General features: G+C 37.6%; 1 protein-coding gene across 3 annotated transcripts in view; it reads left to right on the top strand.

The window, feature by feature from the left end:
• Positions 1–24,708, top strand: part of UNC79 (unc-79 homolog, NALCN channel complex subunit) — a 219,133-nt gene that overhangs the window by 5,167 nt on the left and 189,258 nt on the right. For 2 of the 3 annotated variants that reach the window (XM_060097925.1, XM_060097923.1), the window contains exons 2-6: positions 1,727–2,031; positions 5,716–5,886; positions 14,793–14,885; positions 21,791–21,846; positions 22,523–22,652. In XM_060097925.1, the coding sequence (XP_059953908.1) occupies positions 1,785–2,031; positions 5,716–5,886; positions 14,793–14,885; positions 21,791–21,846; positions 22,523–22,652 (697 nt within the window). In that variant the 5' untranslated portion in view covers positions 1,727–1,784. Of the gene's footprint in view, positions 1–1,726; positions 2,032–5,715; positions 5,887–14,792; positions 14,886–21,790; positions 21,847–22,522; positions 22,653–24,708 lie in introns of those variants that run through there. The other variant, XM_060097926.1, reaches the window with a different exon arrangement.

Genomic DNA, 24,708 nt, shown 5'->3' with positions numbered 1-24,708 from the left:
GGAATGTTGATATTATCCCATTGTAAAGTATAAGCTTACAAAGTTAAATACATCACACACAAAAAAGGTAAATTAAATCCCTTTAAAAACAAAAAAGTTACACTAAATCTTAAGTTATTTATTGCTAAGAAGTATTATATAACTATTCTGAAGTTATTTTTATTATTATTAATTGTTTTTCCCTGGACATTGGGTAACAGAAGACAAAGGAAATCGAGGTAAATTAGGCACATGGAAAATAAAAAGCATGTAGTCATTTTTCTTACATTGTAACATATTTTGCACTAAGAGTAAATAAAAATAAATGTAAATTTGAAATAGCGAGCATGCTTGACACTAACCAATTCTTCACACCACTGTAAAATTATAAATGTAATATCATTAACTAAGAACTTAGTAATGTTTGATGCACATAGAATAAGTGTAAGATAAGATTATTTCTATGTAATGAAACATTTATAAATTGTTATCTATTTTGATTAACATCGAAGTGTACTATATCAAAGCACTTTGTAAGTGCAGCAGATATTACCAGTATAATGTATAGATATTACCATTATAATGTCTTAATGATTAAATAGTATAACCTAATTAAAAAAAACTAAACATTTGGCTAAGCAGTCATTTCTTCTATTTTTAAATTAGCAACTTTTTCTGCTTTATTGCTTTTACTAAAAGGTTTTTATTTAAAAATTAGTGCTAAAAAAGCCAATTTATTTTTAAGAATTTCTTTTTACTTCCATTAAAGTTTTTTTAACTTTGTAAATTATCTTTCCTTTAGTTTTTAGTGAGTTTTGTTGAATAATAACGTAAGTAGCAGCAGTAACATATATATGAGATCTTATTGTATGACGTGCAGCTATATGAGAGATACTGCTTGCTTAGTCTTTAGAATTTTAAAGGTAACTATTTAATAAACCTCTGTTTGTATTCATAAAATAAAATGTTTCCTCCCCAACATGCAAAATTTAAAAAACACACATAAATAACCATTATCATTAGTTCACAAACATATGCTATGGACCATCTACTCTATATTATTTTATAGCTTTTCCAATGTAGTTTAGCTAACATTTTAGAAATATGTATTATTTCTAAATTCATATGCCTGTTTAAACTTCATTATCTCAAATGATACTGACAGAATGTCATGAAACAGTATCATAATATACATATAGACATTATTTTGATGCAATAAACATGTGATTTTTAAGACTCTCTTAATAAACACACATGTTTATTCTTTGCTAAAACATGTTTCTGCAAGTGCCATACCTATATTTTGCAAGTTTTTCTTTACCTGATTAAGACAGTCTTGCTGAAAACTTCCTTTGCTTTGAAAGCTCCTTTTAATTAGCAATGAAAGCTCTAACTCATTAGACAAAGCCATCATTCTTCCTTTCCGGAAACCTCGCCTTCATCAAATCAATAAACTGTAAAACATGGGTTTGGCACTGAAACATGCATTTTTATATTTTTGCTCCTTACTAGCCAGATAACACATGAGATGCAATGCAACTTCCACAAAATAAGCCTTACGTTATTGGTATCTCTGTGCATGAAGCTATGCGACCCGTACTAGATTTGTAGATGCTGCTGGTGTGGCAATTGCATCTTATGTGGGATGTATCTGGTGTTTTATTATTTGTTTTAGAGTGTCATTTCAATGTAATGTGCTGTTCTTTGTGTCTTTGTTGTCTCTTTTTTTTCTTTGTCCCCCCAACAGCATTTTGTCCCGCACAGGGAAGAAGGAAAACCAAGATGCCTCCAATTTGACAGTGCCCATGACCATGTGTCTTTTTCCTGTGCCATTCCCACTCACCCCATCTCTAAGACCGCAGGTCAGTTCCATCAACCCTACTGTTACTCGCTCCCTCCTTTACAGCGTCCTGCGAGATGCTCCCTCTGAACGTGGCCTGCAAAGTCGTGATGCTCACTTGTCAGACTACCCTTCTTTGGACTATCAAGGCCTCTACGTGACTTTGGTGACTCTCCTGGATCTAGTTCCTTTACTACAGCATGGCCAACATGGTGAGCATTTAATCAAAACTTTTGAAAATGTACATGTATGTTTATAGATGCTAGAGACTGTTGTTGTTATAATAAATTGCTTGAAAGGTCTTTGTGTGGCTAAAACCTTTCTTACACTGAAACTTAATTATGGTGTTTCCCTTATTATCATTTTTTGCTGTTTTATGGCCAGAGGGATGTTATCCAAGTGGGTCTGCATGGGTGGGGGGAATGGGCTTGAGAAAGGAGGAAGACTATAAAAGGAACTTACCTATTCTCCCCTGATCTGCTTATCAGGGAGACTCTAGTTGAAATTACGAGTTGGGGGTTAAGTTTTAAAAACTTGCCCCCCAGAAAATGTAAGAGGTGGAGGTTAAAGGGCACGTCATATCCACTGACTAATTCTGTGATTTTGGGGAGCAAATCACAGAATCTCTCTGGGACTCATTTTTCCTGTCTTTAAACCCAGGAGGTTAGATAATAAGAAATCTCTAAGAATTCTTCCAAATTTAACAATCAATAGTTATTAGAAAATGTTGACCAAGTGGTACAATGTATAGTGGTGCTATATGCCGTATATAGTATATGCATGCCGTGTATGGTATACACTACCCAGTCTTAGTGTTGCTTTAGGACAGAAGCCTAAGAGCATGCTTCTTTTCTTAACTCTTCCTCTTTCTACCGTGTGTCTTTACTAAATTTCATTATCTTGCATGCTTACCAAATTCTTCTAACCCATAAAAAGGAGCACAATAATGTCTACTGCTTAAGTATTCAATATTATATTTGGGAGAATCAAATGAAAAATCATACAGTAAGAAAAACGACTTTTGCAGCAAATGAGCTTTTAATACACCAGCTGTCTTAACTTTAAAGCACTGATAATTTGGTCCATGGAGGTATGATAACCAAAGTTTCACTGTCCAAAAAATTGGAATTTCAGAAATGGGTGGGTGGTGGAGGTTATTTTGTCTTTTAGTTATGGCTAACTTTCCTAAGAGAATGCTTAATGGTTTATTTAGTAAGATGTGTTCTGAACTTAAAAAAAAATCTTCTTTTATAAAAATGATGAAATAATGATTATTAATTTGTTTTTTATTATATTTACAATTTTGTATAACAGTGAATATAAAAAATGTAGAAACTTGTGAGTTTGCTTATTGTACAATTTTGTAGCTGTTTGAGTCTAGTCACTTTTATTGTGATCCTATCCCAGCTCAGAACTTAAAGGAGATGACTCTTTGAATGTAATATTCCTGGAGCTTGCCATGGTGGTGAACTTGTCAGTGCTTTTCCTTTGTGACTACCTTCCTGGTCTTGGGATGGGCCACTGAGTTAGGGCCCCTTGATTAAGATAAAAGCATTCAGTTTGGTATCTCACAGCCCATCTAACTGCAGTTAATTTGTAAATTGTGACAATTTCAGGGGGGATTATTTGTATTTTTGCTCTTTTACCCACAGCTATTTTGTGACCTTCCTCTTTACTGTTATCTATAGGCTGTGTTCTTGTTCTGCATAACAGATCTTAGAAGATAGGAAAAACTCACTAGACCATCCCTTAGAGGTTAAAAACCAATACAACCCTGTTTTGATCTGAATGACATCAGACTTTCCGAGGGAGGGAATTTGGAACGTGGAATTCTGGTTCCCAAGCTGGAACTTCTAAATAAGAATGACTGAGGTGTGGGTCCTGAGGATCTGAATTTTTAACTAGCTCTCTGGGTGATTCTTCTGTACACCAAGTTTGAGAACCACTGCACTTGCACTGTACCCAGCAGAGCTGCGTTTTTGTTGTGCTTCACCTACTAACTCTCAGGTGATCTTGGGCAATCACTTCCCTTCTCTGGGCCTCAGTCTCCTCATTTGAAAAATATTCCAGGGGGGGCTTCAGGTTCCTTTCAGTGCTAATGTTCTGTAACTAGGCTAAAAGGCAGCTGAGGTTTCTTATGTGCACAGGCTCAGTCAGTTCTTAGGAATACACTTGTGAATTTTCGATTTCATCAATTTGAGCCCAAGGTTGACTGACCCTCACTCCCCAGTGGGCAGTGTGGCCACATCCTCTCTGCTGTCAGTTGATGTTCTTGTTGAGGTGGCATATTAATTCTAATGATAATCAGAGTTAACATTAGGCATCAGAATAGCACAAAGAAGGTGCATCTGCTACAAGACAAACAAGTCTAATAATTTTCTTTTATAATGGATACGAAAATGAGAAAAAGTCTTCATTGTCAAGTCTTGGCTGATGACCTGTATATCAAGAGATCCAGAAACATCAAAATATATATTCAGTGTAATGGGGTTTGGTTTACATGCATTCTAAAGCTAAATCGTTAAGATTTTTTGAATGTCCTCTATTTTTACTCCTTGTGCAGGTAATAATAGTAACAATATTAATATTCATAATAATATCTAATATTTGTGGAGCACACATTAGGTGCTATGTTAAGCACTTTACGTTTTTCTCATTTAAACCTCCTAGCGATCCTTCTAATGAAGTGAGGTAGGTACTGTTCCTATCACTTAAAAATGTTGGTAGAAAGATTATTGTTAGCTGGCACGTCCTTCTGTGATCATTGATAACTAAGTGTGCAGGGTCACACAGTATCAGTTTACAGCTTCCTTTCTTTGGTGCGTGCTGAAACTGCCGCTGTGCTGGAAGACGCAAATCACTTCATTGCCCAGGACTCCAGATGTAGGAAGATTGTTCGGTCGATGGAGCAGAAATAGCATGGTTTTATTTCCAGTCTTGCCCTTGACTTTTCTAAAAATTCCCGTGAGAAAATAATTTAACATTGCTGTGCCACAGTGATCTTGTGTAAAATGTAACAGAGGTAAGAATGCTGGAAGGATTTCAAGATTCGTTAATCACTTGGAAAGTGCTTTTCATTTATGAAATCAGGGAGTAATATGAATACCAAGTACTAATGAAGATGGATACGGTGTTGAGGAAAACCTCACGTCATAGATATGGTTGACCCTCGAACAACTTGTGTAGTTAAGGGCACTGAGCCCCCATATAGTTGAAAATCTGCAATCTCTGCTGCTCTCTCTGCCTCAAAAACAAAGGAATTGATAAATGACTCACCTAAGGGCAGGGAGCTGAAACAGTTTGGATAAAATCAGGACTCAAACCCTAGTTCTTTGGGTTCCACTTATTGTGATCTCTAATTGAACACAAAGTTTTTCCCGCACTTAGTTGATTTAAAGATCTGTAAAATGAAGATACAGGTACTATATTTATAGAAAAAATCCATGTATAAGTGGACCCACACAGTTCAAACCTGTGTTGTTCACGAATCAACTGTATATTTCTTTTTTTTTTTTTTTTTTTGCAGTACCAGGGCCTCTCACTGTTGCGGCCTCTCCCGTTGCGGAGCACAGGCTCCGGACGCACAGGCTCAGCGGCCATGGCTCACGGGCCCAGCCACTCCGCAGCATGTGGGATCTTCCCGGACTGGCGCACGAACCCGTGTCCCCTGCATCGGCAGGCGGACTCTCAACCACTGCGCCACCAGGGAAGCCCTGTATATTTCTTAATGCAATCATTCATCAAAGACTGTGTACGCACTCTACAGAACTCTTGATAGGAAGGGAGTGATGGTTGCTTATAATTTAAACCAGTTCATAAAAACTTAAAATGTAAAATTAGCATTTTTGTTAAATGGCAAAATATTCAGTGACTGATTACTTCATTTTGTTTTGTAGATCTTGGACAGTCAATATTTTATACAACTACGTGTTTGCTCCCCTTTCTCAATGATGATATTCTGAGTACTTTGCCCTACACGATGATATCAACTTTAGCTACCTTTCCTCCGTTTCTGCACAAGGATATTATTGAATATCTCAGCACATCTTTTCTACCAATGGCTATATGTAAGTTCGGTCTTACCTAATACTAGATTATTTTTATGTGTTGTATGAATGGAAATTGCTTTTGCTGTTTAGGCTACAGATTTTCAAGATTATAATGGAATCACTTGCTGTATATATGTGCTTTGATTTAAATTCAGTTATTTCAGCATGAATAGTATGGTGAACATCAAAGAAATGTAAAGACAATTATACCTTAGAACTGTTGTATTCACATAGTTTGATCTTATTGGATAGGAAGAAAGAACATGTCAAGGCACAGTCTGTATTTCCTCCATATAAATTATGGTATTTTTTGGCTACTTTAGAAAAAAGGGTGGAGCAAAGTGTTGCCTTTGATGTAGAAATTCTTATCTTTTGCATCTGAAAGAAGTAGGGTGTGCCAGGAAGAGCAATGGATAGAATCAGGATATGTAGATCTCCTGTGGTCTCAGTTCTGTCTGTAATCTGCTGTATGATGTTAGGTTGGGCGACAGACATAGTTGAAACCTCATCTCCAGAATGATGATATCATCAGCTTTCCCTCACAGGGGTGTTGTGATGACAAAATGAGTCAAAATTTATGAAAACACTTTGAAAAAAGCTGAAATTTACAACTCATGTGCAAGGTACTCTTATAAACATGGAATTGATTTGAATTCTGTTTCACTTTTATAAACTTAATTCTGCAGGCTTTCCAGATGTGATAACAGAGAGAAAAAAATAAGTCGGGTTGTGTTTTTTATGATCAAAATCCTGCTAAATTATTTTTTAAAAGAAATGGCTGATTAATTAATTTACGTTTCAGTGGATAATCTGAAAAGATTATGGGTGTAGGAGTCAAACATATCTAGATTCAAATCACAGCTCTGCTACCAGCTAGCTGTGTGAGCTTAGGCAAGTTACCTAACCTTTCTGTTTCTTACCTGTAAAATGAGAATAATGATAATACTGCCTCATAAGGTCTCTGTGACAATTGAGATGATTAACTGGAACATTGATAGAGTGCTAGCACAATGCCTAGTGTTCAATAAGTGTTAGTTTACTTCTCTCCTTCCCTCAACTCTTGTTCTATAATAATGCCTGTGTTGGTCACATTCAATTCCTAGAGATCATTTTTCACTGTTTTGTACTTTTATGATCTTATTAAAGTTGTTGCTTTGTAATTACAATTGGTAAACATATGTAGCTTAGAGCCACATTTACTTATTTTACAATTGAGTTTAATTTTAGCTATGGAATTGTAATTTTCATGTCTTTTAAACAAAGAGTCTGACTTCTGCCTAAATTATATAGCTATTTAGAAAATTAGCAGACTGATTATACTGTTCAAGTAATAGAATATTTGATTGTTCTCTTTTTTGGTTCTGTGTATCCTTATTGACAAGTACTTGCTTATGGATACAGCCTTAGGATTGCATAGTTGTATTTTTTTTTTTTTTTTCGCGGTAGGCGGGCCTCTCACTGCTGTGGCCTCTCCCGTTGCGGAGCACAGGCTCCGGACGCGCAGGCTCAGCGGCCATGGCTCACGGGCCTAGTCGCTCCGCGGCATGTGGGACCTTCCCGGACCATGGCGCGAACCCATGACTCTCAACCACTGCGCCACCAGGGAAGACCCCCTGTATTTTTTTTTTAATAAGTATGTTAACTGTTAAACTTAGGCATAGAATTTTTTTTTCTTTTAAGAATAGCAGGTGAGGGCCTCCCTGGTGGCGCAGTGGTTGAGAGTCCGCCTGCCGATGCAGGGGATACGGGTTCGTGCCCCGGTCTGGGAGGATCCCATATGCCGCGGAGCGGCTGGGCCCGTGAGCCATGGCCGCTGGGCCTGCGCATCCGGAGCCTGTGCTCCGCAACGGGAGAGGCCACAACAGTGAGAGGCCCGCATACCGCAAAAAGAAAGAAAAAAAAAAAAGAATAGCAGGTGAGGCTGCATCTTTCTAATAATGAGTGTAAATTCACTGTATCCTTCCTTCTTAGAAATAAGTTAATAATTTTGGGAGATGTAGTGCATATTTCAGGCCCTTAAAGTTATAAAGAGCAAACGAGCATGTGACAGCTGGAAAATTGTTTCTTCACCCTTGATTATTAATTTCTGCTTAATTAGAAACAGACCCCAAAACATGCCTTGTAGTCACATTGGAATCCTTACTTATTTAAATGTGTGAACTTGGCAACTAAGGAGAACAAAATAGTAAGCTGAGTTTACAAAACTTGTGCGAAAATTTTAGTGCTTATTAGTGAAGTAGCTTGGTGTTCGTTTAAAGGGTAGGGACAAGTCATTTCTGTCTCCATTTTTTTTTTTTTTATTGTAAAGGAGAGGGTTAGAAAACAATGTTCCATCTCTAAGGTTATTTCCGTCTTAATAATTCTAGGTTAAATAACATCAATCTTATTTTACGTAAGAAGCACATATCTTCCTCCAATGCAATCGCTGATCTGCTTCATTTATTTTGCTGCTCTGGTTTTAGTCTCCTAGTTCTGACTTTCTCGTTTCTCGTCACCATTCCTGTAGTTCAACAGTAGCCAATCTTTGTCATCTTTAAATCTTTGAAAAGAAATTGTGGTACTAACCTTTCAAGCCAAATTCTGTTAAACGATTCAGGCATTTCTTTTGTACTTATTCCTTCATAGAGTAGATACAAAGGACATAGAGCCAAAGATGGAGGGAATTGGGTTCCAGATTAATCAAGTCAAACTGAATTGATGTGAGAATGTGTGTCTGTTGTTTGCGTCCATGTTGGTTTTATTTTTGGAAGTTGTTTCAGTGTGTAGAAATTCTGACCAGAACAAGAGGGGAGCATTTAACTTCTTTGAGAATATTTTTATTTCAGGCCTGAGATGAAGGATGTTGCATTTTCTGAGTACTTGATAAAGTCTTTAAGACAAAAAGGCTTTTATCTCTTTGGTATGGTATTCACAAGATCAAATGTAATACATGGACAGTTTTTCAGGTGTTAAATGATTATATCATTAAGGTCTTAGAAGATGAAAGTCTGAGCTCTCAAGTGGACCTAATGAAGTATTGCAGCTCCTTCAGTTTAAGAGCCCTGCATGCATATCAGTTATGTCTTTTATGTCATTTTTGTCATTAAACCAAGTACTGTACTTTTATTTTAAATAACTCCTCTGAGGTGCTGCAGAGAAAACTGCAATTTATTATAAAAATTTCCTTTGACATAACCTTTTCTTGTTAACTCTTTCCTTCCTTGTGTATATATTAAGATACACTTGTTTTTATTCCACATGTGTGCAATAGGCTTTGTTTATATATATATATATATATATATATATATATATATATTAAAGGAGTTACTAAGAATTGAAAAAGTCATTTGCATTTCACCATGGAAACCTCTCTTTTTCCACAAAGGTTCTGTGATTTGTGGACCAAATTGAAATATGGATGTTGGGAAGATGATATTTTGGCAGAGAAAAGAAAAAGCGGGTCCCAAATGAACATTATGTGATGTAGGATACATTATTTTAAAGTGAATAGTAAAGCTGAACAATTAGATCAGTGAAAGAGCCTTCTGGTGGTATCTTGGTATCCTGAACTGTGCAGTCTCATCTAGTTTCTTTTCCAACTTACATTTCCTCAAAAATCATTCATCCTCAGGTAAAAAAAAGAGGTTCATTTAGATCTTTGCATTGAATTAAAAGCAATTGTATGATGTAATTGAAGGCCTGCTTCCAAACCATTGGCCCTGTATCATTTTTTTGTTCTATTGCTACTACAGAGGATGTGTGTTATGTTCTATCATCTTCCAAACACTAATAAGTAAAGATAATAGAAAAAAGACAGTAAAATACCAACACGATATTGATGGTATTTAAATAATCTTTTATATATAAAATCTGTTTTATTAGCTAATGATTGTTTTTATAAAGTAAATCTTACTATACTTTAAGAGCTTTATTATTGAATTGTGGGAAATGTTTTGGAATAGGAATCCAGAAGGGCTGAATCTCTCAACCTTATCAAACTTTAGTTTCTTTAGCTGTAAATTTGTGAATAATCATAACCTCATTTGTCTACATCACAATGTTTGTTGTGAAGACCATGACATAACATATGGGAATGACCTTTGAATATTGTCTGATGTTATACCAATGTATAACACTCAGTCAAATAACAGACATGTCAAATCCCATTGCAACTAATTCCAATATTCTGCTCAAAATCACATGTTGTCCTGAAATTTTATCATCTTAAATATTGCTTGAAATAATAACGGGCCATCTGCTAAGGCTTGGGATTTTTTTCCCCCTAGAGTGTGTTGTATAATAACAGTAATTGTTTCACCTTAATTCTTTTTTTTTTTTTTTCGTGGTACGCGGGCCTCTCACTGCTGTGGCCTCTCCCATCGCGGAGCACAGGCTCCGGACGTGCAGGCCCAGGGGCCATGACTCACGGGCCCAGCCGCTCCGCGGCATGTGGGATCCTCCTGGACCAGGGCACGAACCCATGTCCCCTGCATCGGCAGGCGGACTCTCAACCACTGCACCACCAGGGAAGCCCTATAACAGTAATTGTTATGTCAGGTTTTGATCTCATAGAACCTGACAGAACACCTCTGCAGTGTTGATGGGCAATCCTGTCTCTATGACTTTTTATTAATCTACCAATCTGCGCATATTTTAATGCTACATAGACTTCCAGTTCATGGTGTCTTAGCCCTCCCTTTATGTTGAACTGATATGACCTTCTGACAGCACAGGTATCTTATGCTCAAACCCTATCTCATGGAACACAGTTACCTCTGCTTACACAAACAGAGGCCACTTGCTAATCCAGGCAGCACAGGAAATGGTTCTGTCATATGGTAGAACTGGCATCAGAACGTTTTTCTTCTTCCCAGGTGATTCTCTCACCTTTACCCCTTAAAAAGGTATAAGGCTAGAGGGGTTTATTTAAATATATCTCAATTCAGACCACTTCTTACCACTGTCTGTCATCTGGACCAGACCAATAGCTTCTGAGCTGGTCTCCATGCTTCTACTCTTAGCCCTCCTACAGCCTGCTCTCCACCAAAAAGCCAGAGCTATCCTCCAAACATGTGAGTCAGATCATGTCACTTCCCTCTTAAAAAACGTGTAATAGCCTTCCATCACTCCTACAAATCAAATTCAACACCCTTCCGTGGCCCACAAGGCCCTCTCTGCCTTGTGATGTGGGCCCTGCTTATCTTACTACTTCATCACTTGTGTCTGCTAATGTTCACTCTGCTCTGTCCATATTGGCCTTTCTGCAGTTTCATAAAGGCACCAAGCTTTTGCTTTTCCTCTGTGTCAAAAGCCCTTTGTGCAAATGGTCACATGATTTGCTTCCTCACTCCCTTCAGGTCTCAGCTCAAGTCTCATAGTCTTCCCAGAGGCCCTTCTTTACTCTCAAGCTAAAATAGGACCTTCCATTGCTTTCTACGTATTCGCTTGCCCTGCTTTATATTTCTTCACAGGTATTTGTTTGCCTGTTCCTCTGGAATAGTGCTGTCCACAGAACTTTCTGCAATGATGGAAATGTTATAGAAAATTCTGTGCCATCCGATAGAATAGCTGCTAGCCACATGTGGCAACTGAGCACTTGAAAATGTATCTAGTGAGAGAGAGGAACTGAATTTTTAATTTAATTTACTTTTAATTAGTTTTAATTTAAGCACATGTGGCTACTATATTGGATAGCACAGCTCTAGCATTTAAGCTTCATAAAGACAAAGACTTGCCTATCTTATTTATGGCTGTGTCTCAAGGGCCTAGAACAATGTCTGGATACTGAAAAAAAAATACTCTGTGAATAAATAAGTGACTAGCACATTAGCTGTGAAGTCAAGTGACTTAGGCTGTAGTGCTAATAATTAGGTTGGTGTTCACATGCAAAATTTGGTTTCCCTTTTATAAGATGGCTTTTCCCATATACTTTTTTTTAAAAAAATGAGAATCATATAAGAGCTATACATGATAACACGTTAGGAATTACAAAATGCAGAAACAGATTAAGAAATTGTTATTGTTCATAGAAGGAGGGGATGGTGGTAATGATTATTTTGGTGGTGCCAGGAAGATCAGAGAATAGGTCTTAAAACTTAATTGTATTTTCTGAGCACAACATTAAGTGTAAAATTTTTTTATTTTTATTACTTCTCTGCTTCCTTCCATCGTATGTAGCTTTGACCTTAGACACCCTCATGGGGACAAGCTGCACATCTGTTTGGCTTGTGCCTTTTTAACAAGATTCAATAAATGATGTGTGCCTCTGCATGTTTATTAAATTAGAATTGTGGTGATTTTGTTCAGTCTGTTAGAAAGCTATGAAATTGCAAGGCACTGTCTGTTTATAGAAATATTGGAGCCAGTTTCTGAGGGCTGGAGCCACGGGAGCACTCTTGGCTTTGTGGCTGACCATTCTTGAGGGAGAGAGTAGATTTGTAGGGGTAGGGGGGACATTCAGAGGTCACCGAGCCATTTGTCCTGTTCTCCAAATAAACTTCATCTAAATCATCTGAGACATTTGGGCATCTCTCCCATTTTTTTTTTTTTTTAAGTATTTATTTATTTATTTATTTTGGCTGCACCGGGTCTTAGCTGCAGCACACGGGATCTTTTAGTTGCAGCATATGAACTCCTAGCTGTGGCATGCATGCGGGATCCAGTTCCCCAACCAGGGATCAAACTCGGGTCCCCTGCACTGGGCGCGCAGAGTCCCACCCACTGGACCACCAGGGAAGTCCCATCTCTCCCATTTTTAAAGGCCTCCAAGCACAGTGCTTCTCAGCCTACCTTAATAAGTAGTTTTCATTTTTTAGAAACACTTATATTTTAAAAGTTTGAAATGAGTTTAAACAAAGGTGAAAACACTTGTTCCAAAAGGAATGGATATAGTATACATATAATTATTTTTCCTTGCGTATGTCAAAGACTACACTTTCTTTTGCTTTTTTCCCCCTTAAAGAAAGAACACAAGGGCATGCAATTATTCCTCCCACACTTGGACACCTTACTGAGTATTTCCTTTCTTGTTCTCATTCCTGTAGTAGTACTTCTCAAATGCAGCTCCAAGGCCCACTTGGTCAGAATCACTTGATGTCCTTATTAAACATGTAGCTTTCCTGCTTCCAAACTGATTGAGTTAGACTCTCTAGGTATGGGGCCCTGGAAGCTGAATTTGAACCACCTCCCGTCTAAACTCTGAGAGAAACTGAATCTTGTTCTTTAGTATTTGGCACAAAGATTTTTTTCCTTGATTAATCGTATTTGATTAATCAGCTTTAACATCTAAGAACAGTGAGCTGATCCTCACATCTTTGTATAATAACTAATTCTTATTTATATTGTATAACCAAACTAATTTATGTACCTGAATATCACCTGCTTAGTGGGTTAGCAGCAGCCCAGCAGTAAGTTACTAATAAAAGCAAACTCAGGTAAATGGAACTTAATTATAGATCTGTTTTATTTGTTTGTTTATTTCTGTAAAGCTATTGTAAAGGCCACTGTCCATTGTGGTGCTCAGTTTTTTTTACGTTAAAAAGAAGAATCATGTTAAATTTTTTTTGTCTTCTCTACTTTACTATTCAACAAACCTTTTATTAGTGCTTTAATGATTCTTTTATACCTGTGTTTTATTATAAGTTGCCTTATTCTTGTTGGTTGTAGGTGAGATACTATTCCCACACATTGCACTTTAATACTTTAAAATAAAGCAGATTTTAGGGTTATCTGCTTTTTTCTTGTTGTCTGTGTTGATGGTCTTCTGCAGTATGTGTTAGAAATTGAGAGTTGACTTATTGAGGGTGTTATAGTCACTGTTTACTGTTCTGTTCATGCTTTCTTGACAATTTGCTACAGGAGCCCAGATCTAAGGAGAGGTTTCTGCTATTCCTGCAATTATCCTGAGAAAAGGAATTCATTTTATATTTGAGTCCTTGTAAAGTATTGTGGGCCCTTTCTCAGTTACTGTGTTTAGAATAATAAAGTACTCTGGGGACAACATATTACCCTGAATGACCTCCATCAATGATAGTTCTGGATGCTTATAGAGGTTACCTGATACCCTCTATTAAAAAAGAAAGAGAAAGAAAGTTAATACAGTATTGGATGTCATCCTAAACAAGCCACTTAAAGATGTCTCTTAAAAGCAGTATGTAAATGGTTATCACATGGAGATCACAATTATACAGCTAAAAGATGAATTTTGAAGAAACCAACTGGCTTTGTGATTGAATGCTGCGGGATAGGATAAAATGTCCAGCAACAGCATTATTCACAGATTCAAAAAGTGCTGTGTTTCAATCAACTCAGGTGGATGTGAAGATGGTAAGCTCTGGAAAACTAAAAAAGTGATTGTCATGGTGATTAAGATGCTGATGATGAAGTTACATGTGAAGGTTTGAATAAAATTGTTTAATGATAGGTGAGAGTTGAAAATAATTTTAAAATTGATATAACTAAATGCATATGGTACCCATTAAAAGTAGACTCTTTCATCTGCATCTCTTACAGCTAATACATTCAAGTCGTGTTCAAAAACGTTTTATTTTTACCTTCTTATTTGGATAACCTTCAACATGCCTTATATTTGGGTACATGGAGGATTCTGTTTTCTCTTTCTTTTCTACCTAGATATAAACACCTTGGAAACAGAGATCACATTTAAGTACAATTCTGATAAAACGATTACATTACCTTCTGGCATTACTCGTGCTCCTTGAAGATTCTCCCTAAATGTGCCTATGATAATGACTACTGTAGCGTTTGTAGGCTAGGACAAATTTTGTGGTTTTATTTATGCAAAACTTCTATTGATTTTTTTTCAAGTTTCTTCTCAGCTCTCATGCTCTATGCAAAGTAGCAACTAAATATAAATGTACAAATATATAAATATATATATATATATATAAATAAATGGTGTCTAATCAAAAAAATTTTGGTTTCAGTGGGCTCCTCAAGGAGAGAAGGTGTTCCTGCCCACGTTAATCTCTCCGCATCATCCATGCTAATGATTGCAATGCAGTACACATCCAATCCAGGTAAGTAGAAATTTGGATGGCTTCAGTAATTCCAAACCAATAATTAAATAAGACATCAAATAAGCAAGCTAGAAATTCTCATGTGAGAAGAACTTCTCTTGCTAGATAGAAACTGGAGATGTGTTAAGAAACAGACTTTCAACTTGAAATAAATTTCCTTTGCCTCTTGCTATTAGCAGTAATCTTGCTGACTAGTGATATTTTTAGAATATCTGAGAACACAATTTTAGAACACTGACTGGAAATTGCTTGAATATAAATATATAGAAATAACTAAATTAGAAATATAAAAGTCACTGGCAATTCTAACAACTAAAGATAACCACTGGGACTATTTTGTGAATTCGCTACTCTAATACCGCATGAATATCCTTGCACATAAATCGTTTGTTACATTCCCACTAATTATACGTGAAAGTACATGTAACCTGTCATTGAATGTTATTATAACATTTGTATAGAGATGGACAGATAAAAAGTAATATGTCATTTTGATCTGTGTTTCTTTGATTTCTAGTAATGTGGGACAGATTTAATCTGATATATTCTGTTGGATTTCCATTCATCAGTGTAATTGCAGATGAACTTTGGGAAACTGACCTAAAAGGGGTCTGTTGGAGTCACATGCTAAGATAGGAACTCAGTTTTTATTTTCATTTGGAAAGTAAACAAATTTGGTGGCCCTGTTTTCAGCCTTCTGCTTAATTACATAATGAATAATCATTGCGTTTTTGACTCAGCAGAAGGAAAACAATTTTTTTTCATTTAAAATCTTAATGCTTCTTAGCCTGGAGTATCGTCCTTTAAATATGAAATTCCTTATGATTATTATGTGCATTTAATTAAAATGTATATTTTGGGGGAAGTTATACCTCGTGTCTCATTCTGGCTTAAAGGATCCTCATAATGTCATTTGTATTTATTGGATTTTATGTCCTGAGAAAAACCCCTTCACACAGAATCTAGTTAGTTAACTACAGTCTCATTATCAGGGTTTGGTCCTAATTTCGAAGTTGGGAGGCAGTAGAGCAGGTTGGGTAGAATCGTGTGCTTTGAGGTTAAGGGTCTGTGGGTTCATATCTGAGCTCAGCACAGACTGCCCGGTAGCTTAACCTTGAGCAAGTTCTTTAACTCCCCTAAGACCAAGTTCCCTCATCCATAAAATGGGAAATCTTCCTGTAGTACCTTCAGATGTTGTTGTGAGGATTTAATGACTTAAGTGTGTGTGAAGTGCTTCCTTAGCATAGTGATTTGACACATCATAAGCACTGCTCAGTAAACGGCAACACGGATCTCTACAATCTGCCATTGTCTTCTTGGAGTTGAACGTTTCATTGGGAAATCACTGTGATCAAATAGTTCTGTTATTTCTTAATCTGTATCTTCATCTGTTCATGGGGGAACGTGTATAGCCAGCTATTCTGTACTAAGAGTGACATTTGGGACCCCAAATTAATCTTGTAATGGGGGAAACATAAGAAGTGAGGTGCTATCCACCAGGGGACTCTCTGAGATCAAGCGGGTAGGGCATCATTATCCTTTGAACTTTTACTGGGGGAGACAGCAAGTGGCAGCCTGGTCCTTGTAGCTGATTGTGTATCAAGGATGGAGCAGGGTTCTTGCTCAGGCACCAGGAATTCATTGCGTAACTCCTGTGTACATCGCTCCGTGCTAGGCATTGTGAAAACCACCCTGAAATGTAAGATATGATGCTTGCTATGGAGCTTATGTCTCATTGGGAAGATTAGGCATGTTTACATAAGTTATTTACAATGTAAAGTAGTATGTAAAAAGTACCAAATAAATACTATAGACGGTATTAATTCATCAGAGAAGAGAACTCTATGGGTTGAAAAGATCAGGAAAGGCTTTGTGCCACTTGAGCAAAGAATGGGTCTTAAAATACGGATAGAATTTTGATTGATAAGGTAAGTGGGGCGTTCTGAGAGGGGAAGCAATTTATTTATTTATTTTTAAATTTTCGTTGGAGTATAGTTGCTTTGCAGTGTTGTGTTAGCTTCTACTACTGCACAGCAAAATGAGTCAGCCATACAAATACATATATCCCCTCCATTTAGGACACTACAGTGCATTAAGTAAAGTTCCCTGTTCTATACAGTATGTTCCCATCAGTTGTCTATTTTATACATAGTATCAATAGTGTATATGAGTCAATCCCAATCTCCCAATTCTTCCCACCCCCACCCCTTTCCCCCTTGGTATCCATTTGTTCTCTACGTCTGTGTCTCTATTTCTGTTTGGCAATTAAGAGCATCTATACCATTTTTCTAGATTCCACATATATGTACAATATTTGTATTAATATACAATATATGTACTAATATACAATATTTGTTTTTCTCTTTCTGACTTACTTCACTCTGTATGACACTCTCTAGGTCCATCCATGTCTCTCTAAGTCACCCAATTTTGTTCCTTTTTACGACTGAGTGATATTCCATTGTATATATGTTCCACATCTTCTTTATATGTTCCTCTGTTGATGGACATTTAGGTTGCTTCCATGACCTGGCTATTGTAAATAGTGATGCTATGAACGTTGGGGTGCATGTGTCTTTTTGAATTATGGTTTTCTTTGGGTATAGGCCCAGTAGTGGGATTGCTGGGTCGTATGGTAGTTCTATTTTTAGTTTTTTAAGGAACCTCCATACTGTTCTCCATAGTGTCTGTATCAATTTACATTCCCACCAACAGTGTAAGGTGGTTTCCTTTTCTCCACACCCTCTCCAGCATTTATTGTTTGTAGATTTTTTGTTTGTTTGTTTGTTTGTTTGTTTGTTTTTTGCTGTATGCGGGCCTCTCACTGTTGTGGCCTCTCCCGTTGCGGAGCACAGGCTCCGGACGCGCAGGCTCAGCGGCCATGGCTCACGGGCCCAGCCGCTCCGCGGCATATGGGATCCTCCCAGACCGGGGCACGAACCCGTATCCCCTGCATCGGCAGGCGGACTCTCAACCACTGCGCCACCAGGGAGGCCCTATTGTTTGTAGATTTTTTGATGATGGCCATTCTGACCGGTGTGAGGTGATACCTCATTGTAGTTTTGATTTGCACTCTCTAGTAATTAGTGATGTTGAGCATCTTTTCATGTGTTTGTTGGCCATCGGTGTGTCTTCTTTGGAGAAATGTCTGTTTAGGTTGTCTGCCCATTTTTTGATTGGGTTGTTTGTTTTTTTGATGTTGAGCTGCATGAGCTGCTTGTATATTTTGAAGATTAATCCTTTGTCAGTTGCTTTGTTTGCAAATATTTTCTCCCATTCTGAGGGTTGTCTCTTCATCTTGTTTGTGGTTTCCTTTTTTTTTTTTGCGGTACGTGGGCCTCTCACTGCTGTGGCTTCTCCCGTTGCGGAGCACAGGCTCTGGACGCGCAGGCTCAGCGGCCATGGCTCACGGGCCCAGCCGCTCCGCGGCATGTGGGATCTTCCTGGACCGGGGCACGAACCTGCGTCCCCTGCATCGGCAGGCGGACTCTCAACCACTGCGCCACCAGGGAAACCCTGTGGTTTCCTTTGCTGTGCAAAACCTTTGAAGTTTCATTAGGTCCCATTAGTTTATTTTTGTTTTTATTTTCATTACTCTAGGAGGTGGGTCAGAAAAGCTCTTGCTGCGATTTATGTCAAAGAGTGTTCTGCCTATGTTTTCCTCTAAGCGTTTTATAGTGTCTGGCCTTACATTTATGTCTTTAACCCATTTGGAGTTTATTTTTGTGTATGGTGTTAGGGAGTGTTCTAATTTCATTCTTCTACATGTAGCTGTCCAGTTTTCCCAGCACCACTTATTGAAGAGACTGTCTTTTCTCCATTGTATATTTTTGAGGAGGGGAAGCAGTTTAAATAAAGAGACTCTCTAGGTCTATTCATGGGCAGTCAGTGCACTCCTCTGAGCAAGGTTCGTGTAGCAAACATATGGAGAATAGCAGACACCGTGTAAGAGAAAGTACCCCGGAGCATCTGCGCTTGAGAACTCAGTCATGGCTTCACAAAATTCCAAGTCTAGAGGACCATTTATATACTCAACAAACAGTTACTGAGTATCTGCTATGTGCCAGGCACTGGGAACACCATAATTAGTAAAATAGAACCGATCCCTTTCCTCTCTTCATAAAGCTTATCGTGTGGTGGAAGGAGAAGACATTAATCAAATAATTGTTACAGCAAATGCCCAGTTTCAGTTGTGACAAATTCTTCAAAAGATGTACATTGTGCTACGATGAGACCCTATAAAAGGGGATTTTTCTTTTATTGAAGAGGTCAGGGAGGGCTTTTCTGGGAATATAACCTTTGGTTTGAGGACTGATGGATGAGTAGCATTAACAAGGCCTATCAGGGAGTGGAGGTTTCCAGGCAGAGGAATCTCATATGTCAGAAGGGAGCCTGGCAAGCAGGTGGGACTGAAGGGTCATTGTAGCTGGAGCTCAGAGTGAGGGCTGCCTGGTGTGAGATGAGACTGTAGACTTCTGCAGGCCAGAACATGCAGGATGTCGTGGGCTCTGGGAGTCCTGTGTTTATCCCAAGTCTAATGGAAAAGTGCTGCAGTGTGCTGAGTGGTGGTGTGTGTGTCACCCGAGCTGCAGTTGAGCGTGGATTAAGAAGGAGCTGGAGTGGATACAGATTGACCCATGAGGAGGCCATTGCATTTGTCTAGGCATGTAAAAGTCAGGGTTGATTGAGGCCGAGAAAAGTGGATACATCCGAGGGCTATTTAGGAAGTAAAATTGATAGGGTGTGGTGATGTATTGGATATGGTTGCATTCTGGCTTCTGAACTGGGTGCATGGTGGTTCCATTCACTGCAAAAAGAGACACTGGAAGAGAAAGACCAGGTTTCTAAGGGAAGATCATAAGGTCTACTTTGGACATGTTATGTTAGAAGTGTCTTTGAGACATTTGAGAGGAGATGATATACCTTAGACGAATACAATGTCATATGTCAATTATATCTTAATAAAACTGTGGAAAAAAATCACACATAACCTCAGTAATAGTTATACATATCCAAAACACAAAATTGCAAATAAATCATGTTTCTTCAGAATAAAGAGGTAATAGTAATTAGGAAGTTGTATTATGAACTCAGAACTGAGTTCTGAGCTACAAGTAATGAACTTTGAGCCCTCATGTAAGTGTCCAGTGCTATTCACTGAATTGCATATAGAGGGTACCTGAAGTTGTACAGGCATACCTCCTTTTAGTGCACTTTGCTCTACTGTGCTTCACAGATACTGTGCTTTTTACAAATTGAAGTTTTGTGGCAACCCTACATTGTCAGACAATGGTTAGCATTTTTTAGCAATGAAATATTTTAAAAATGAGGTGTGTACATTGGTTTTTAAGATATATTGCTATTGCACACTTAACAGACTACTTAATATATACTTTATGTTTATATAAAGTATACATTAATATACTTAATGTTTGTATAGTGCAAACATAACTGTTATATGCATGGAGAAACCAAAAAATTTGTATGATTCGTGTTATTGCAGTATTTGCTTTCTTGCTGTGATCTGGAATGGAACCTGCAATATCTCTGAGATATTGCTGTATATGAGTGTGACATTGCTTACAAGAGAGCACAGAATGAAAAGTGGATTTGACTTATGACCAGGCCTTCAGGAACTCCAACAGATACTGGCCCAGTGGAAGAAGAAGTCTTGGAGATAGCTCTGCAGTATCAGGGGCCTGAGATGCCATCTTTGTGTTTCTCTTGAACTTCTCCTCATGTTTGCAAGATATGCCACAGTGGAGGTTATTGTATTCTTACATAACTACATCTAAAAACAGGTTTCAAAAAGATATCCTATCAAATCCTATCAAAAATAGGATCAGTCAGGGTAATCAGAGAAAGGTCTCCTGGTGTGCCTCTTTCCTTCTGTCAAAGAGGAAAAACGAGTCTCAGAAGCTCCTCAGCAGATTCTTTCTTAGGTCTTGCTGGCCAACACTGAGTCACATGGCCACCCCTAGCTGCAACAGAATCTGGGAAATTGTCTTGCTTGGCAGACTGTGTACTGGGAACTGAACAAGGAAGAAAGGGTTGTTGATAGCAGTTGAGTAGCAACAACAGTGTCTGCCACAGGTAACAGGAGAGGGTCAGTCATGAAGTCAAGGAAAGAGGGTGGTCATCAGTACTAAATGTTGCTGAAAGTCAAGTGGGAGGCAGACTGATAAATGTCCATAGAATTGAACGACATGGAGGTCATCGGTGAGTAAAGGGAGACCTGCTTCAGTGCCATGATAGGGTTGGCAGGTAGATAAGGGAAGGTATACAATGGGTATCTAACTAGGGTGAAAGTATCTTTATTCCTCAAGTAAACAGGCAAATCAAAGAAGATTGTTGTTGTATAGCTTTTAAGGACTCCTCAACAAGATGGAGTTGGTGATAAAAGATTGCCATTCTAATCCATCAGTCTGTCACTTGCTATCTGTCCAACCTTGGGCAAGGTAGGAAACTAAACCTCACTTTTTTAACTGCAACATGGTGGTTATGAGATACATAATACATAAAGCTCTTAGCTCAGTACCTGGCACATAATGAACGCTCAATAAATGTAAGCTTTTATTATGATCCTATTAAGCTATTTTTTCCCCATGTAGTTCTTGATTATATTGATATAAGTTTATGTTATAAAAGTATGATTACTAGGGAGTTTTCTTAATGTTTCCTTTATTAAGATGAATAAAATACTTCTCAAGGATCTTGGAATAAAGCTTGATAAAGTCAAGGGCTTATATGATTTTTGAAAGGCATGAATATATGAAAATAAGTAATTTCTAATTTAATGATTAGAGTGAAAAGTCTAATATAATTTAGACTAATATAGTTTATTTTAAAGGATCTTTTGTCTGGTATTTACATTTCATGTTCAAATTATATTTTCTTCCTTACAGTATATCATTGTCAATTATTGGAATGCCTCATGAAGTATAAACAAGAAGTCTGGAAAGTAAGTTTGGGTCCACATTAAACTCATAGTCACAAGTTCAATTTGTATAATATAGTAAAAATTGTTTGCATATTAAAACTATTGTTTAGATCAAATTTATTGATGTCTTATTATTTTGGTATGGTAGAACTTATAATCCTTTCCTTACTGGTTAATTATTTACCATTTAGAGCAGAAATGATACTTGAAGAACACAGTGGTTTGACAGAAAATGTAATTGGATATATCTTATTCTTGAAATTTAGCAAATACTAAATTATGTGACAGTTTTACTTGATTTGAAATGTTGCTTGGGAAACTTTCTTCTTTCAAATAGGAGATGTGAATTATTAAGAAATATGTTTTAGGGAAATGTTTTTAAAAATGCAGTATTTGGCAAACTGGCTTTATGCTATTCTAAAATCTTTCTTTCACGTTATTCTGAGGAGAGAAGAATTTGTTAAAAGATAGTGTACATCTGAACACTACTGGAGGGCTTATTTACAGGACCCATAAAAATAATAAAAAAAATTATAATATGATTTAATCTGCAAAGCCCACCTGGATGATGAGATTCCAGGGAAATTAACCACCTCAATCTCTCCGTTAGAATTTTCACTGCTTTGGTAATATTGAATGAGCTACCTTTATTTTTATTTGATGATGCTAGTGAAAATATGTTTCTTGTCTCCTTTAGGATCTTTTGTATGTGATAGCCTATGGGCCTTCACAGGTGAAACCTCCAGCTGTGCAAATGCTGTTCCATTTCTGGCCCAATTTAAAACCTCCTGGGGCAATAAGCGAGTACAGGGGCTTACAGTACACAGGTAAGATTAGAATAGCTCTGTGATGCCCCATCTTTATTTCTTCTGGGCCACATTTGCCTCACTTACTTGTGTTTTTTAATCTTGCTAGATTAAATTTACTGTGCCTTTAGACATTATCATAAATCCTTTTTGAAAATAGGTGGTATAAAAATGAATTAATTAAAATTAATTTCAAAAGCTTTTATGACATCATAGCAAATCATGTTAAGTTCCGGTCCCATTTGCTGTACATCTGGCCTCTGGTCTTAACACTGCTAACGCTGATCACTGCAAAGGTGTGAGCAGTTAGTAATGCTGCAGATTGGCTCAGATTTAGCAAAATCCCAAGGGGCTAATGCTGCTCTGTTGAGAAGGCTTGGAGTGCTTTCAACATTACCAGTTCAGGCACTAAATAAAAATTAAATGACCCTGAAAGCCTAGGTAGACATGAAGAGTCAACCATTGGTGAATCCTGGTATAATTAATCACCAACAAGTAAACATTGAGTTTATTGTAAAGACATATATTTACCAAAAACCAAACAAACTAACCCTTATGTAGTTTATGTTTATATGTTATAAAATCAAAGAAACAATCTATGGCTAATGGAGTTTCTGATGCCCCTGACTACCCTCTCCCCCCACTTAATTGTATAATATTTTTCTGAAAATGGAAGAGATGGAGATTTTGGCATAGCTTTTATTCAAGTTATTGTGGAGTTGTATACTGATATTCTGAGAAAGTAATTTTTTCTTGGCATCACTCATCTTTCCAAAGGTGATTTGAGGTGGTTCAAAGGGGATTTAACATAATTCAAGTGTCTGTTTTATGTTCCTGATTAAAGCCAAGTGTTAGAGGTATTGATGGTCCTTGGTGGGCTTATTCTAAACTCAGAACAAATAATATTGGCCTTAGTGGTAACAATAGTATTAATTGAAATGATGAAGGTAGATAGTAGGTAAATTTTAAAAAATGGAAATTGGTATCATTGATGTTTTATATTATTGCTAGTGGAGAATGTTTAAGCGTTGCTGAATGGATAATTTGAGTGTAAAAGCAAGAAGTTGGAAGCACTAATAAAATAAAAAGTGAAATGACGGAAATATTTGACACCAATCGCTTCTCAATAGATCCCTGAAATAAGCGTTTATGTGATGTATGAATGGGTAACTAGTATCAAATGAAATTTATTCATTTGATACATATTTGAAGAGTACTGTAGGAAAGAGAAAGTATAGTGCTAAGCACTATACTTTGTGTTGATGTTAGAAGAACTGACACAAAACCAGACCCCGTGGAGCTTAATGCAGTCCAGATATGGAAATTCATTCATTTCCTCAACAAATATTTATGGGGCATCTACTATTAGCCAGACATTATCCTAAGCACTGGCGATACAGTGTTAAAAAAAACAGGCTAAGACATTGGTGCGAACATTCCAGCTGGGAGAAAGACCAGGAAACTACCTGACAGTGTAATAAGCACTAAGGTAGAGCAAAATACAGAGAGCTGTGGGAACACACAGGAAGGGCCTTTGAACTCACCCTGATGGTGGGCAAATCTGGGGAGGGTTAAGTTGTCAAGGAAAGTCCTCAAGTGTGTGACATGTAAGCTGATGCCTGAAAGATATACGCACGGTAGATAGAGTCATAAGGGGAATGAATCATGAACGGCTAAAATGTGAGTTTGAGGCAGAAGGAGCTGCATGGGTTCAGACTTGGAGGCCGAAGATAGCATGATCGTATTTAGGAACTGGAAAAAGTCATATGCAGCCAGATAGTGGAGGGACAGGAGGAGAAAAGCCAGAGAGAATCAGAAAGTCTGACAGGACCTGTGAAAGAGTGTGGATTTTATCCTAGCAACAAAGTGAAACCATGCACAGGTTTTAAGTGGAGAAACCACATGATGAGATTTGCCTGTTCAGAGCATCTGAGAAGCCTGGCAAACTGACAGCCACTTCCATTTACCCCCGTGACCATACCCTCTTGGAAGAGCCAGCTAAACCTGTCTCCCCAGAATAACTCAGCCTATGCTTACTGAGATCAGAAGAGACACTCTCATCTTCTCTTGGCTTGTC

This window comes from Mesoplodon densirostris, chromosome 4, assembly GCF_025265405.1.
Source record: "Mesoplodon densirostris isolate mMesDen1 chromosome 4, mMesDen1 primary haplotype, whole genome shotgun sequence".
In the NCBI taxonomy this organism is placed as follows: Eukaryota; Metazoa; Chordata; class Mammalia; order Artiodactyla; family Ziphiidae; genus Mesoplodon; species Mesoplodon densirostris.
The sequence above is the reverse complement of the archived record's forward strand: the minus strand, read 5'-3'. Positions and strand labels throughout refer to the sequence as shown.